General features: G+C 37.5%; 1 protein-coding gene across 1 annotated transcript in view; it reads right to left on the bottom strand.

The window, feature by feature from the left end:
• LOC109103662 (cytoplasmic dynein 2 heavy chain 1-like) overlaps positions 1-14,826 on the bottom strand; it is an 82,854-nt gene that overhangs the window by 24,315 nt on the left and 43,713 nt on the right. Inside the window, 5 exon segments of the mRNA XM_042771731.1 lie at positions 2,567-2,652; positions 2,740-2,886; positions 12,721-12,781; positions 14,001-14,142; positions 14,345-14,471. Of these exon segments, the coding sequence (XP_042627665.1) occupies positions 2,567-2,652; positions 2,740-2,886; positions 12,721-12,781; positions 14,001-14,142; positions 14,345-14,471 (563 nt within the window).

Raw genomic sequence — 14,826 nt, 5'->3', positions numbered from 1 at the left:
CACCAATAAATCTCTAACAAATGAGGCAACATATCTGCTGTTTGACGGACATCAGATATAAAGACCAAGCATGAATCGATAATAGTAATGGATATCCAAGGAAACAAAAAAAAAAAAAACACCTTTCCCACATCATCCCACCGTACAAGTTCCTGTCAAAAACCACAAAACCAAGAAGCATGAGGAGGTTAGACATCACTATAGCACTCCCTCTGCTGGCAGAGCCTCACAAGACTGACCCGAGCGGGGGGCCCCATGTTGTCAAAAAAACACTCTTCTTTCCTCTGTGATTTGTCAAGGGCTAGATAGTATCGTCAGCACAAAAGCACAATTCGTTATAGTAAGAGAGCAACTTGAGTGTATACATTTACTATGTTGACATATGATGTGAACTATGCCTTTATGTGCCTGACCCGCTACAGGTCCCCACCTGACCCTAGTCAGTGACAAAACTGCTGTGAGTTTTCATCTGGAATCATTAGATGAGCTAAAATACAACACACACAGACCACACACACAAAACCACACCACAACACACACAACACACACACCACACACACACACAAACACACACACACACACACACAAACACACACACACGCACACACACTGACACACACACAAAAAGACAACCCCCCCACCCAACCAAATAAAATTACAACTGAACTGAAATAAATCTAGAGAGGATGAAGAGAGGGAGAAAGACAAACTCCACAAGAACAATATTTGCGAGCATTTTTCAACGGTGCTGAGAAACTGCACAACGGGAGAATCAGCTCAATACAACTATTACTATATCTATCCATCTATCCATCCATCCATCATTCAATTTTTACTATCCATCTAGCTCCATCCATGCCATCCCATCCACCATCTATTAATGCATCCAATCTATGCAATCAATCCGTCCATCACCATCCATACAACATCCATCTATTAATCTATCCTCCATCTATCAATGACATTCTAGTCCGTACCATCCATCCATTCCATCCATCCATAGGTATCCTCCATTTTTATCTAATCTATCCATCCATCCATCAATCAGATCCCTTAATGATCGATCTATCAACTCCGTCCTACCTAATCCCTCCATAATCTGGCTTTTATCTATCTAAACCCTCCAACCATCTGTCTGTCATCATTTCCATCTCATCATTCGATCCATCATCCCTCATCATCCACTCCATCTATCTATCTATATATCTATCTATCATATCTATCTATCATCCAACCTATCTATGTTTATCTATCAATCTTATCTATCTCCATCTATCCATCTAGTATCTATCTATCTATCGTTCGTTCCGTTCATTCTATCTCCATTTCTGTCCATTCCATCATCTATCAATCTATCCATCCACCGTTGTATCTAATTAATTCATATCATCTATTGATCTTCCTCACTCCACCATCCATCCCTTCTCCAGATCATCCACCATGTTATATCCCTATATCCCTCCATCCATCCAGTCCATCAACTCATCTATCTAGATCCTGTCTATAAACTAATATCTAATCATTCAACAAATCTTGGTTGTCTGGTACGAAGAGGTCGTGTGTGTGGTGTTGCATCCATCAGTTAACCATGAACCATTCTCAATCCAGATCAATGCATCTCAATCTAATCCATCAAGCATTGGTTAGTCATCCGTATGTTGACGTCAAATCTCCTCTATCTCAATCTAATCATCGTAGATTGATCCTTAGGATTCCATGCTTCACCCTAACGATTGGTGTCCATCCCTCCATCTGACTATTGACACAATATGTGCTAATAAGAACTCCATCTTAATCCATACAGTGTTGATCCATATGGTGTAATATCAAACGCTATCTATCCTACCATATCTATCTGATCTATCTTATCTTACAGCCACATCACGAAACCTACACACTAGTGATGTTGTATTGTAATGTTAGTGTGTGTAGTGATTGCTTTGGTAAAGGAGATGAATGGCTGTGAGATTTAGAGGTGCTCAGGTTTTCGAACATGTGTCTAAGTTGTTCGCAAGTGGCCAAACTGAGAGAGCATCAGAGGTCAGCAGCCGCTGATGTAAGTTCTTCCATGGTGTGTGTGGTGTTCACACCTGACTATAGTGTTTGCAACCGTTATAAATAAGTGATGACCTTAACACCAGTGTTTTTTGATGTGTTCCTAAATCTGTTATCCGCATCTGAAAGTATCGACCACACCACACACTGTAAGCACACACCCTCTGACACACACCACATAACACCACTGATCAGAGGAGACGAGAATAAAGAATCTTGCGTGAGGCTATCTTCAAAAGGATAATCTGAGGTTGAGTTCACTCTTGACTGAAGCTCACCTGCTGAATTACAAGGCTCCCAGAGGAAAGCTCGACACGGTGAGAACTGATGACGCAAAGAGTGAGAGTCCAGCCGTCCTTGATGGGGGATCTTATTCCATTTTTTGTTATGCGCATATCAGAAAGCTACGTGACTCAGGCGTGTAGTGTGTGTGTTCCTCGAAGTGTGTCTGTGATGGGTGTATCGTGTGGGTGTGTGTGTGTGTGTGTTGTACGTCAATCTTGGAACTTACCCATAAGCTTTCTGAGATGCAAAGGCTGCCATCGCCACATCTCAACATAAGCGATCCGGCCGCTAACAGCCTGAACCCCCCAAACACTTGAGAAAGAGACCAGAGATAAAGAGTCCAGTACTCTGAGAGATCGAACTCTGATTGGCGCAGACTGTGTCGACTGCCAAGCTCACCTGCTGAAAGCGTGAGATCCTTCTTGGCACATGGATGGGCGGGATTCTACCTGTCGTTCGCAGCAGGCACTGTGTGAGAACGGTGAGCCATAGGTCTGAGTCGTTACATGACCAGAGAGGAGTTGATCAGCACTGGAAAATGATGTTCTTGAGGACCCGCAGCAAACCACTGCTCAACATACTAGAGAAGGGACAAGACAAAGCAATGCTAATAATCATTCACCTCAGTGCTAAATCCAGAGTGGACTGGCATCCTGGCATTCAATGGCTACTGTCATTCCTACCTATAGGTATTGCTCAGGCAAAGATCTGGTGTGACGATCTGACAAACTCTACAACCGTCGGTCTCACGTTTGATTAGCTATCGAGGCCTTAATTAAACCCCATTTTATTTTTATCGTATAAAATTGTTTTTTTGGGTTACAATTTTCTGGATTCTGTTGATTTCACCCGGTTTATTAAACAATTTTCATAAAAAAAAAAAAAAAAGTAATTTTTTTTTTTTTTTTTTTTTTATTTTTTTTGTTTTAATTATGCGATGCAGGTAAATTTAAATTAAATAATAAATAAATAATTAGTAATTTTCCTGGATTCCAATTTCAGTGAATTTTTCTGTTTATTTTTTTTTCTGTTTTTTTAAACTGCACAAAATGTAATGTTGGTAATCCAAAAATGCAGCTTCTAATTAATTTTAAACTTAAACTCGTTGATGATAAGAAGGGGGCCTTATTTTTTTTTTTTTTTTTTTTTTAGAAGAAGACGGTCGCTATGTGTCCTAGTGTTTGTTATTCTTGATTTATGATTATATAGTAATATTAAAACCACTTATATTTTATATCAAAAACTATTGGTTGGCAATCAAATGGAAGGCATATAACATATTATAACATTATATAACATAATTTTATGTGAGAATACGATATAATAAGAATTCACATCAACCCAATTTAATTATATATATTTTAAGTTGTAACTTAAAATTGTGTAATTTATTTTTTTAGTTTTAAATTTTTTATCGGCGCAAACACAATTCTGCACAATAGCCGATCGTACCTGTTAAAATGAAAATTAAATATAAATATTCTATATATATTATACAACTATAGATATTATATATAGATTAATAGATCGTACTATATATCCTATACTAGTAAATATATCATAATCATTATCAAAAAAATGTAAGTTTATTTCATTTTGGGTATATTTTATTATGATCTATTGTCCGTTGAGCAAGAGTTACAATTCTTCTGCCCAACTAGTGTAAATAGAAATCTCTTGTCACAATTTCTTCATTGTTAGAAACTGAAACTTTTATTTTTTTGCGAGGTTGTTGTAAAGAGCCCTGAGTTTCTGTGTGAATATAGATCTGAAGCGATGATTTAGCTTTTCTCAAATGAAATTGCGTGAAATGCTGGTGGAAGTGACTCTCAGAGGCAGCTAAGCTCTCCGGATTCTTATTCATTTAGATTTATTCATATCGAATCGCACATTTTATTTCGCAATTCCGTTCATGTTCCTCGCACATCGTGGAAATCAAAAGGCCCTTATAACTTGAGTAGAGCCACAGCTATCAGCCCTCCTGATCAATCCAAGATGGAAACTGTTCTAGCACGCAGAGACTTCTGGGAGAGAGTCCTGAGGAGCAAAACAGACCAGAGAGAGTTTTCTACCCACAACCTAAAGAGAAGAGGTGCGTTGTCTATTTCATGGAGAAAAGAATAAAGACATTCATGAAAACCGTCGTACGAACCATGTCTCACACACGATCAGGCCAGTGAACACATCCAATTCCTGCAAGAGACAACAAACAAAACACGAGCGATTTTGTGTTTCATTATGCTGTACTGGCAGGACTAATAACAAGCACAATCTGTCTTGTCATAGCCCGCTGCGGCAGTTGTAGACGACCCGGAATAAGAAACGTCAATCATTCATTCTCCTACTCGGTTAGGAGAGTTTTAACGCTCACACACACTTTTACGGTCGTCCTGCGAAGGTTCTGGGGTTCATTTCCCTTCACAAACGTGCATGCGGGCAAACATCAACGGACCGCCTGGAAACACCACACAAACAAGAAATTCCCTGCATAGAATCACTGAAGCTCTCTCCGGTGGATCACACATTCATTTTGTATTGTGACTTTGCAAATAGACTGCAAACTTATCAAATAAAACTGACTTAAATTACAACTATCGTATTATAGCATGCATTTAGTTTATTACACGTTGTTAGAGACAACTTCTATATAAGATGCACATTAAATCAACAATTCTGGGATTTTAAAACTATGTTGTGACACTAAGAATAAAGTCACATTTACCCATTTGCCTCTGGCAAATATTCACAGGCAAAAGAAAGCCGGATTTGTGACATTGTGACCAAATATGATGAATGATGGCAGGGATAAGGATGGACAAAAATACCCTCTCAAAAGCTGATTATGCCAGCGTAGCAAAAACGAAGCACCCTAAAAAAACTGTCTTTCCAAAAAGCCTCATTTTTAAACAGCTACTTTTAATAAGATTAAAGTGTAGTGTTCTTCACAAACGTTTACACAATATCTATGACAGTATTATAGTGTTTGTAATTAAATATTTTAAATGAACTATTTTGTAATTTAATATTGTAATTTTAATTGTCACTCCAAAGTTCATTACTTATTATTATATTTACACAATATAACTTATATTTTATGTCAATTTTTTTTTTAATTTGTTTTATTTTATTTAATAAATTTATTATTATTTTATTTTTATACTTTTATATTATTATGTTCTAATGTTATAAAATAACCATTAAGTTAAAACATCAATACTTACAAATAAACACGAACAAAATCCACTTTTATTGCATTACTTGACATAATCTACATTATACAATCATTAAAAAGTGTGTCGTGTTATACAAACGTTTTTAGCCAATATCTATTAAGTATATATAATAGTGTTTATTATAATTTTAACAATGAGTCTAATTTTTTATGTTAACTATTAATTTTTAATTAGTCTTTTCATTCCTTTTTTATTATAATTAACGGACCTTCATTAGTATAATATTTCTTTTTAAATTTATTTAATAAATTTATTATTAATTGTATGTTTTTATATCTTTAATGTTTCAATTTTATATTATTATTTTTAATTTATAAATAAAAAATAAAATTCATTAAACTTCAATTAATTAAACCATAAAAATCACTTTATTGCGCATTATAACGAATAATCTCCATTATATAATATATATTAAGTAAGTGAGTGTTACCTACACAAACGTTTTAGCAATATTCTTATGACGTATTATAGTGTTGATTAATCATTTTTAAATGAACTACGTGTTTCTGTACTTTAAATTTTAATTTTAATTGTCACCCTTTCATTATTTTTTACATGTATAATTACAATTTATGAGATATTTACCTATCTTTACTTTTTTTAATTTTGTAATTTTATTTATAATTTTATTTAAACTTACATTTTTTAACTTTTATAATTTTATGCTTCAATTTTATATTAATTTGTTATTTTTGTAATTTATAAAATAACATATAAATTAAATTAAATTAAATTAATTACACACTAAAAAATCACGTTTATTGCATTATAATAGAAATATTGCATTCCTATAATACTTAAAAGTGTAGTGTTATGCAAAGAACAAACGCGTTTAGAGCATAGCTGATGAAGATTATATCGTTTCATTAAGTATTTTAAAAAATGGAACGACTTGTTTATTTACTTATTTACTTTTAATTGCGTCACATTTCATTATAAAAATTAATATCAAAATACAAAGAAAATGCAAGTAAACTAAGCAAGTTAAGTTAAACTTACAATTAAAATACGGATTTTTGCCATGCCCAAGTCATGTGAACGAATCATTTGCGTCATAGCACGTGTGTTCTGGTCATTACAATAACTGTCAGTCAATAGAGTGATTGATGCTGTCATGGTTTTTTTAAGGGCAGCAAGTATTGCTATGGGGAAGACGCGCACACGGGGTCTGATTGGTGCAGGGGTTTTTAGGTGGGCGGTGGCATCTCTAATGGCACCTGTAATGCAGAGGATTCAAGGCTGTGTGTTACCTAATTGAAAAGTGAAAGCGCCAGATATATACTCGTACACCATGTGTCTCTCCAGACAGGGCTCCTCCAGCGTACGGAGATCCTTACAATCGGTGCTCTCACAAGCTTTCCGTCATCACCACACACAGTTAGCTTCCATCCAATTCATTGTTTTGTTGTACAGTGTGTGATGAGTGTTTGCCCTCATCACCTCTGTTCGGGTCTGCAGCGCTCTGTGGACGAGTCGTCGCAAGGCACGAGGCACAGACTGAATCGTGCGACATGTTATTAATCTTGGACAGAGCTGTGTCCACGCAATGTTACAAATCTTGCCTGAGCAAGACTGGGCTAGACGGCAGGGTAGTCGCGTCTCGTTCCTACAGACACCACGGAAGGAGCACTGATGTTACAACTTGTCATCCTCACTTGCTGTCTCCTAACCATCCCTCGTTCATAAGCGCTATCCCCCCGAGCATCACCCTGGTCGAGTGACTTCTGTCAGGCGGTGCGATTCAGTCAGAGATATGGCTGGATCAGAAGCGCTGCTGGCTTCAGTATGGTTCAGAGACCTCAATCCCCTCCCTATATTCTCCAGGATATTCCCTTGAGGCCGTCGCTACAAAAGTGTCTACACACACACAACACACACACACACAAAACTGGTATATGGAGACAAGAGTAGCCATTAAAGAGGCATTCTGGTCATTGGTGGCTACAGTACCAATCAATCAGACGACTCCCTCAAAACTGAGCGAGCTGAATCTTTTTCTCACCTCTCCTGTTGCAGGCACTGGTTTTGTCAGGCTCTATCCAGCTCTGGCTTTCTCCATGCTGGATGGTCAGTCGCTAGCAGCTGAACACACACACATGTGTGCTACGATGAGTTTTTAGGGTGTCAGGACGCCCGGATATTGGTTTGTGATGGAGGAGTGTGTCGTGGTCGTCACCTGTCCTCCTCCGCACGTCCTGCCTCTAGTGGTGGTGAGGTTCACCAACCTCTGGATGAACGGACTTGGCGTCACGGATGGGATTGAAGGGGATTGGGGTTACGGGTCGGCCACCAACAGAAGGAAATCCTCGTTATGAATTCAGATGACTTTGTCCTCCAATCTGTTACACACGTCTCGCGGCCCACTGACACCCACGCACACTAACACACACACACACACCACACAACCCACACACACCAACCACACACACACCTCCAACACACAGTCAAAAATGAAATCAGGTTCAGAATGAAATACTAGAGTACCTGCTAACTGAAAACTAGTCACTCTACACAGAACATTTTATTGTGCAAATGATTTTATTACATTATATGAATAAATCAGTCGAATGGCAGCCAGTTACTCTTTCAAAAAATACTAACTAAAATTATATAATAAAATAATAATTTTGATAAATTAATATACATTACATTAAAATTAAATTAAATTAAATTGAATTAAATTAAATCTAAATTAAATTAATGTACATAACATTAAATTTATTAAATTTTTTATCAGAACCCTATCGTTCAAACGTTTGGGGTCAGTATGTTTTTCTTTTTTTTAATGAAATCTGAAATCTTTAGAAACAGATGCATTACATTGATCAAAAGTAAAGTTTGAATACACTTTGAGCATGTTTACAACATACCAATAAACATAACAGACAAGATAAACACGCCACTCAGAACATTATGCGTTTCAAAAGTTTGGCGGTAAGTATGATTTTGCACACAAAGAATTTAATTCATATTTTGTGCTATGTAGCCAAGCCGTCATTAACTTGCGATCATAAACGTGCTCGGTGAGATGGCCGACTAGCGGTGTTCGTTGTAAAGAGATTTCTATCTGAAATAAAATAAAATAAAATCTTATTTTGCAAGCAGTAGGATTGCAATACATGCGTTGGAGCGAGGCTATCGGACACAGAAAAGCAGCCCTGAATTGAATCTGCTTTATCTGATCGCATTGGCAATTCCATTTGTCATCAACTAGGAAACTAAAAATACAAGTTGAGTGCAAGCTGCACTGGCGGACTGTTTTACAGTCGCTCCCATGCAGTGTTGTTCTGGCATGTTACCATAAACAAGACCAACCAAGCATATAACAAACTACTAGCTACTAAAATGAACAACATAAATATCAAAATAAAAGCTAGTTTCACAATATTAACTACAGACTCAGATCAGTACATACTAATAATCCCTCAAACTAACCCTGATTGTGTTATATGGCAAACCTCAAATCCCATACTCATGCACAGTATGTAAGTGCGCAGTGTGAAAACAGCCGCATTATATGCATGCAGCCCACGGTTGTGGAACCCTCCTTGTATAAAGAGGAGGATTTGTGTGGGGTTGCCAGAATTGTAGATGGTACCAAGACGCCACACATTGTCGTCGTGTATTGTGTCGTTTGATGTTGTGCGTTGTGTGTGCAGATGTGTTCCCGTCTCTTTTGTAAGTCTGCAAATGGCAGCAGTCTGCGCACACACTTTAATTTCCCTCTCTCTTTCTCTCTCCTCATCCAAGACACTGACGAAGCTCTTGGTTTATCTGCCTCCCGCCGCGTCCCCTGATACACTCAGCGTGATCTGCTTCACACACCACATCGCACACACACACACACACACACCACTACCATCCAGACCAGTGACAAGCAGGCATGTGGAGGAGGCTTACAGAGATGCCACGCGTGGGTCTTATATTTCATACACACAGATGGGAACAAGGAAGGACTAAACAACTACTACAGGTGCAGTGTGTGTGGCTGTGTTGATTTCCCAAAGGAGCATCCAACTCCCACGTGGCATGTTGTGGACAGCGTCATTCAATCTATTTTTTCTTCTCTCACACAATGAAACAGGTTAAATCATTAGTGGAACTTTGACAAACTTCACAACCAAATCAGGATTTATATGCAACCTAAGACTCCGGTAATAATGACTGAGACAGCCCTTCATGTCTCCACATCAATCAATCCGACAGAACCTCGTCCAATTAAGGAGATGGTCTTGAGATACCTAACATACTCTGTTAAACACGGCAACAAGGTATCAAAGCCATGTAAACCAAAATCTGACTGCTCTCAGCTCATCGGTCATTCAATGCATGTTATGCTGAAATTTTGCCTTTCTTGACTTCGAACGCAATGCTTTAGGTTACATTCCAGTATCTGAAAACTGATTCAAGAAACCGTATGTCCCAAACATATGTGAACTGTATAAAAATAATCCGTTAGGCATTATCACACACTGTCACTGCGATGTTAAAAGATGTACAATAATTTACAACTGAATTTTACTGTCAAATGTTGTAAAATAAAAAACTAAAGAAAAAAAAATAAAAAAAAAAAAAAAAAAAAAAAAAAATACCAAAACAAAAAATGAGATCTCCGCCCCGCAGCCAATGGTACAAAAAAAAAAATCAACGAAAATACCGAAATCCTGAAAAAAAAAAAAAAAAACGAAAAAAAAAAAAAATCCAAAAAAAAAGTCTGAAAACATAAATAAATTATACGAACAAAAAAAATGATTTAAAAAAAAAAATAAACCTGTAAAAATGCCTTGCAAAAAAAAAAAAAGACTGACGCGGACAAACAAAAAAAAAAAAAAAAAAAACACAATAATATAAAAAAAAATTAATTTATAAAAAATTTGTTTTTTAATAAAAAAAAACAAAAAAAAAATGTTTTTCTAATTCTAAATATATATCATATATCATCAATATTCCTTTTTTTTATCTTTTTTTTTTTTTACTTAATTATCAAATTATGTTTAAACCAATTAAACTTAAAAAACAATATATGATCATTAATATTTGCAACAAGATACCAAAAGGCTGGGAACTTGAAATTGAACCTTGCAAACTGAAACTGAAAATTAGGTGATAAAAAAGTGCAAAAACTGAATTGGAATTGACACTTGCGGCTAGTGCGGCACTGCACTGTGGTATACAGTATTAAACAGTTTCTGAATGCAGCCCAGACCTGTTATTGGTTCTATGACCTCCAGAACGATGCGCTATTCATTAATTAAGAGATAAATCGCAACAGTGACAGTATACCTCCGCATCAGGGACCTGTCAGGAACGATCTAGATCATTCAACCCAAACTTGATGAGAAAAAAATGTGTTTGACATAAAAAAAAGTCAGAATTCATTAAATCTTTAAACAGCAATACGTCTAGAGAGATATATATATCATTAATTAAGAGAGTAATCACAACAGTAGACAGTATACCTCAGATCATTGGACCTATCAAGGAACGTAACTCTAGATCATATCAAGACCCAAAACTTGAGAATGTTCGCAACCACTCTGTCGCACGAGAGGACGGATCGATCAGGAACGGACAAGAAGCACTCTAGAGAAAAGAAGAGATGATTATGTATTCATTAATTACTGTATGAGATACCTCCCATAAAACCGGATCAGGGACCTGTCAGGAACGTATCTAGATCATATTTATTTGCAGACGTGTGACTGCGCTTTACTTACATCAGATTCTGTATTCCTGGTCTCTTGTATTGTCCACAGGGTCTTCTCGACCTTGGCACACATCACAGTGGGCGGCCAATACGAAACCCAGACTCCTAATAACGCTGAAATTAAAACTTCTCAAGGGTTTCAGTCAGTTCGATAGTATCATACATCCCAAAAATCATCTATATCACACGTAAACAAGGGGAAATTGGTTTTCAAAACAATGTCTATGTTAATAAGTACGTTTCACAGCAACACTTTTATTTAAGGCCTGGTTCACACAATGACACCATGCTTGCAATCAAGTCCCACTACTTTCTGTTGCTATATAAAACGCATAGATACCACATATGACAATATGTTTTTTTTTGCTTTACAAGATAAAAATTCGTATCCCATTTAGCTTATCTCAATGCATGTTATTGGTCTTGTGTGTGCACTAAGCCTTCATATTTGACACGCACGTTTCTAAGGCCTCTAAATGATCAGCAAGATCAAAAATGCTGAAAAACTCAATTTGCATGCCTTCTGTCGTCTAATTGATAGTTTAGAGTTTTTGTATCCAGTCAAAGCTCTTTTAGTGTAATTGTACAATATATATTGTGCTCCACGTGTCAAATCTGGACTGATTTTGATCAGAATAATATCTCCAGATGAACTCTACTGCACTGAAGCAGCTCAGCTTCTTTACTTGATTCCCTCCATCAATCATGTTTTAGAGTCTCAAATCTGATCATCAGGACTTTGAGGAGCGCTTGTTTCCAGAAAGCTTTACTTTCACTGTTCCTGCCAGCTTAGGAATGATCCGTCACACAGTCCCAGAACATCTCACATCTTCTGAGCGCGCCTTTTTATTTCTTCATCATCTCAAGCATCGCCCTATATAGGTTTGGATCATTTAACATCATCATCATATTATTGGAGCTAATATAGCCCCGACTCATATTTATATCATTTTATGTCATCAAGATCAACATTTTAATGTATTTTTTTCCTCCCTATTCTCACCTCTATCAGACCATATGAGCCATAAAAAGCATGATGTATACAAATATTCATGTGTGCAAACAGTCTTGAACGTGACACGGCCCTCTGGGGTTGGTGTGTGTTGTACAGACCGAGTTAGTACCTAGTTGATAGTGTAGTATAGCTAGACCCAACCCAACCAGGAACAGTGTCCTGGGAAGTTGAAACACTTCTAAGTAAACATGTGTGTAATCTTAGTCTTACCCGTGACCTGATTTCATGAATCTGATGTCAGCATGAGGACAGACAGATTGAAGAGTCCTATGAACGCCCTGGGAACACCGATGAACAGAGCAGGTTCGTGTGTGAGGTCTGTGTGTGTGTGTGTGTGTGTGTGTGTGTTTTCGGGTTTACCGTGTGTGAGATGACCTGCAGGATGACCAGAGCGTTCTCCATGGACAGGTCATCAGATGGCAAACCTTCGGCTCTTCCAGATCAGCTGCTCGCAGCCTCAGAACTCAGCAAGTCGCAGATCGAACTCTGTCTCAGAACACAGCTGTTAAAGAACGGCCAATCAGACACAGCTGTTAAAGCCTCGCAGAGATCGAGCCACTCTGCCAATCAGAGAACACAGCTGGCCCTCGGCCAATCAAAGAACACAGCCTCTAAAGGCCAATCAGGAGAACACAGCTGTTAAAGCCCTCGCCAATCAGTAACACAGCTAGCAAAGCCTCGGCCAATCAGAGTGAAGAGTTCAAACCACGGGCCACAGGAGGAAGAGTTCAAAACCACGACAAACATACTGAAACAAGTTTTTAAAGTCACATGCTGTGTGTTTACTCGATTGGTTCATGTGTTCCATGTTTGATCTGATTAGTAAGTTGTTATTGTTAACTAAAAACTTGGAAATAAATTAAATACATTACTTTTTTTTTAACTTTCACTTAAAGTCATTGAAACATACAGGTGAAATAAAAATCAACTTATATTGCAGTCTTGATTAAGCATAAAACCTGGCAAACTTAAAAAAAGTACACCCACTCTAAACAATTCTTTTTTTGCGGGGGGTATATCTTCTAGCTGTCCTAAATACAAGAAGTGAACTATCTATAACAATCTTTAAAATACTAATCAGAGATGAAAAGTGACAACCTTATTGTCTTATTTCCGATTACACAGTAGTGCCTTGAAGTTTACATTCTTGTGAAGTTGTTAAGTAAATAAGTGCTGTTCTATAGTACAAAAACCCTACTACAAAACAACTAGCACACTGCGTGAACGTCGACTACATACTGCTGAAGGTAAACTAACAACAATAAAAATCACACCAAAAATTACAACCATCTAATTAAAACCCAACTACCCTGGAAGATATAACAATTACACAGCTCAAGATTTTAAATATATATAATAGATAAATACTATAAATGCTATAAATGTAAATAACTGATTGGTCAAAATGGAAACGTGGGAAAAGATGTCTGTCTGCATGTTAACTTGCTGTGTGTTGAGCTTGTGGCGTGTCTGTGTAATGTTCAGATCGACAGTAAGTCAGTAACTGAGTGAAAACACTGACATTTACACAAAAACACTGCTCTGTTAGTTTGAGGTGTGACGCCAGTCGATTTCTGACCAATGACGTGAGTTTGGAGGCGGGACTATCTGTTTGACTGACATGTGACAGCAATAGTGTTCTGATTTCGTCAATGTTTTAACTTCTTACCGTGTGTGTGTGTGTGTGTGTGTGTGTGTGTGTTACTCTGTAGTCCTGAGCTGCTCATCCATTGGTCGAGGCTGCTGCGCCGCTGGTCTTCAGGAGCTGCAGGCAGATACGTGATGAAAGCAGCAGACAGTTGAGCTCTCTTAGGAAGAGTGTCCAGCTCCTCACTGATCTCATCCACCTACACACACACACACTGGAGTGTTCGTGATGAAATAAAGAGATGTGTGTGTCTTCAGACGTGAGCACATGAGATTTAATTACTGTATATGTGTCAGCAGGAAGCAGATAGAGGGAGAGATACATATACAGCACACACTCTCTCTCTCACACACACACACACACACACACACACACACACACACACACACACACACACACACCTGTGTGGTCCAGCGTGTGTGTTCTCCGTCCAGCTGCTGCAGGAGCTTCTCGGCTGCGCTGATGGTCTCTTGTGCTCTGCTCACCTCTGACTCCAGTTTAGCCGCTTCAGTCGTACGACACTGAAACCTGGACGAGACGTCGTACACACACTCAGAACCTAGTGAGCTGCCTACCTAGACAGCATTTAAGACATCTAGGACACAGTGTGAATGTCTTCCAAAAGGCAGTATCATATGCATCAGTTGTGAAGAACGCAATCCCAGAATGCACCAGGGTTATCATCACTAACTAAACTATAATAAAATAAACATTAACATAAAATTAAATTAAATTAATCTTATTTTATTTTAAATCTTATTTAGTGGCCAAGGTAACAAAAACTAAAGCTAAATAAATTAAGACTAAAAACTCAAAAACGCAATAAAAACTATATAGATATATAAAAAAAAATTACTAAAATTTTAACTAAAATTAAAGTGCA

This window comes from Cyprinus carpio, chromosome A15, assembly GCF_018340385.1.
Source record: "Cyprinus carpio isolate SPL01 chromosome A15, ASM1834038v1, whole genome shotgun sequence".
Lineage (NCBI taxonomy): Eukaryota > Metazoa > Chordata > Actinopteri > Cypriniformes > Cyprinidae > Cyprinus > Cyprinus carpio.
The sequence above is the reverse complement of the archived record's forward strand: the minus strand, read 5'-3'. Positions and strand labels throughout refer to the sequence as shown.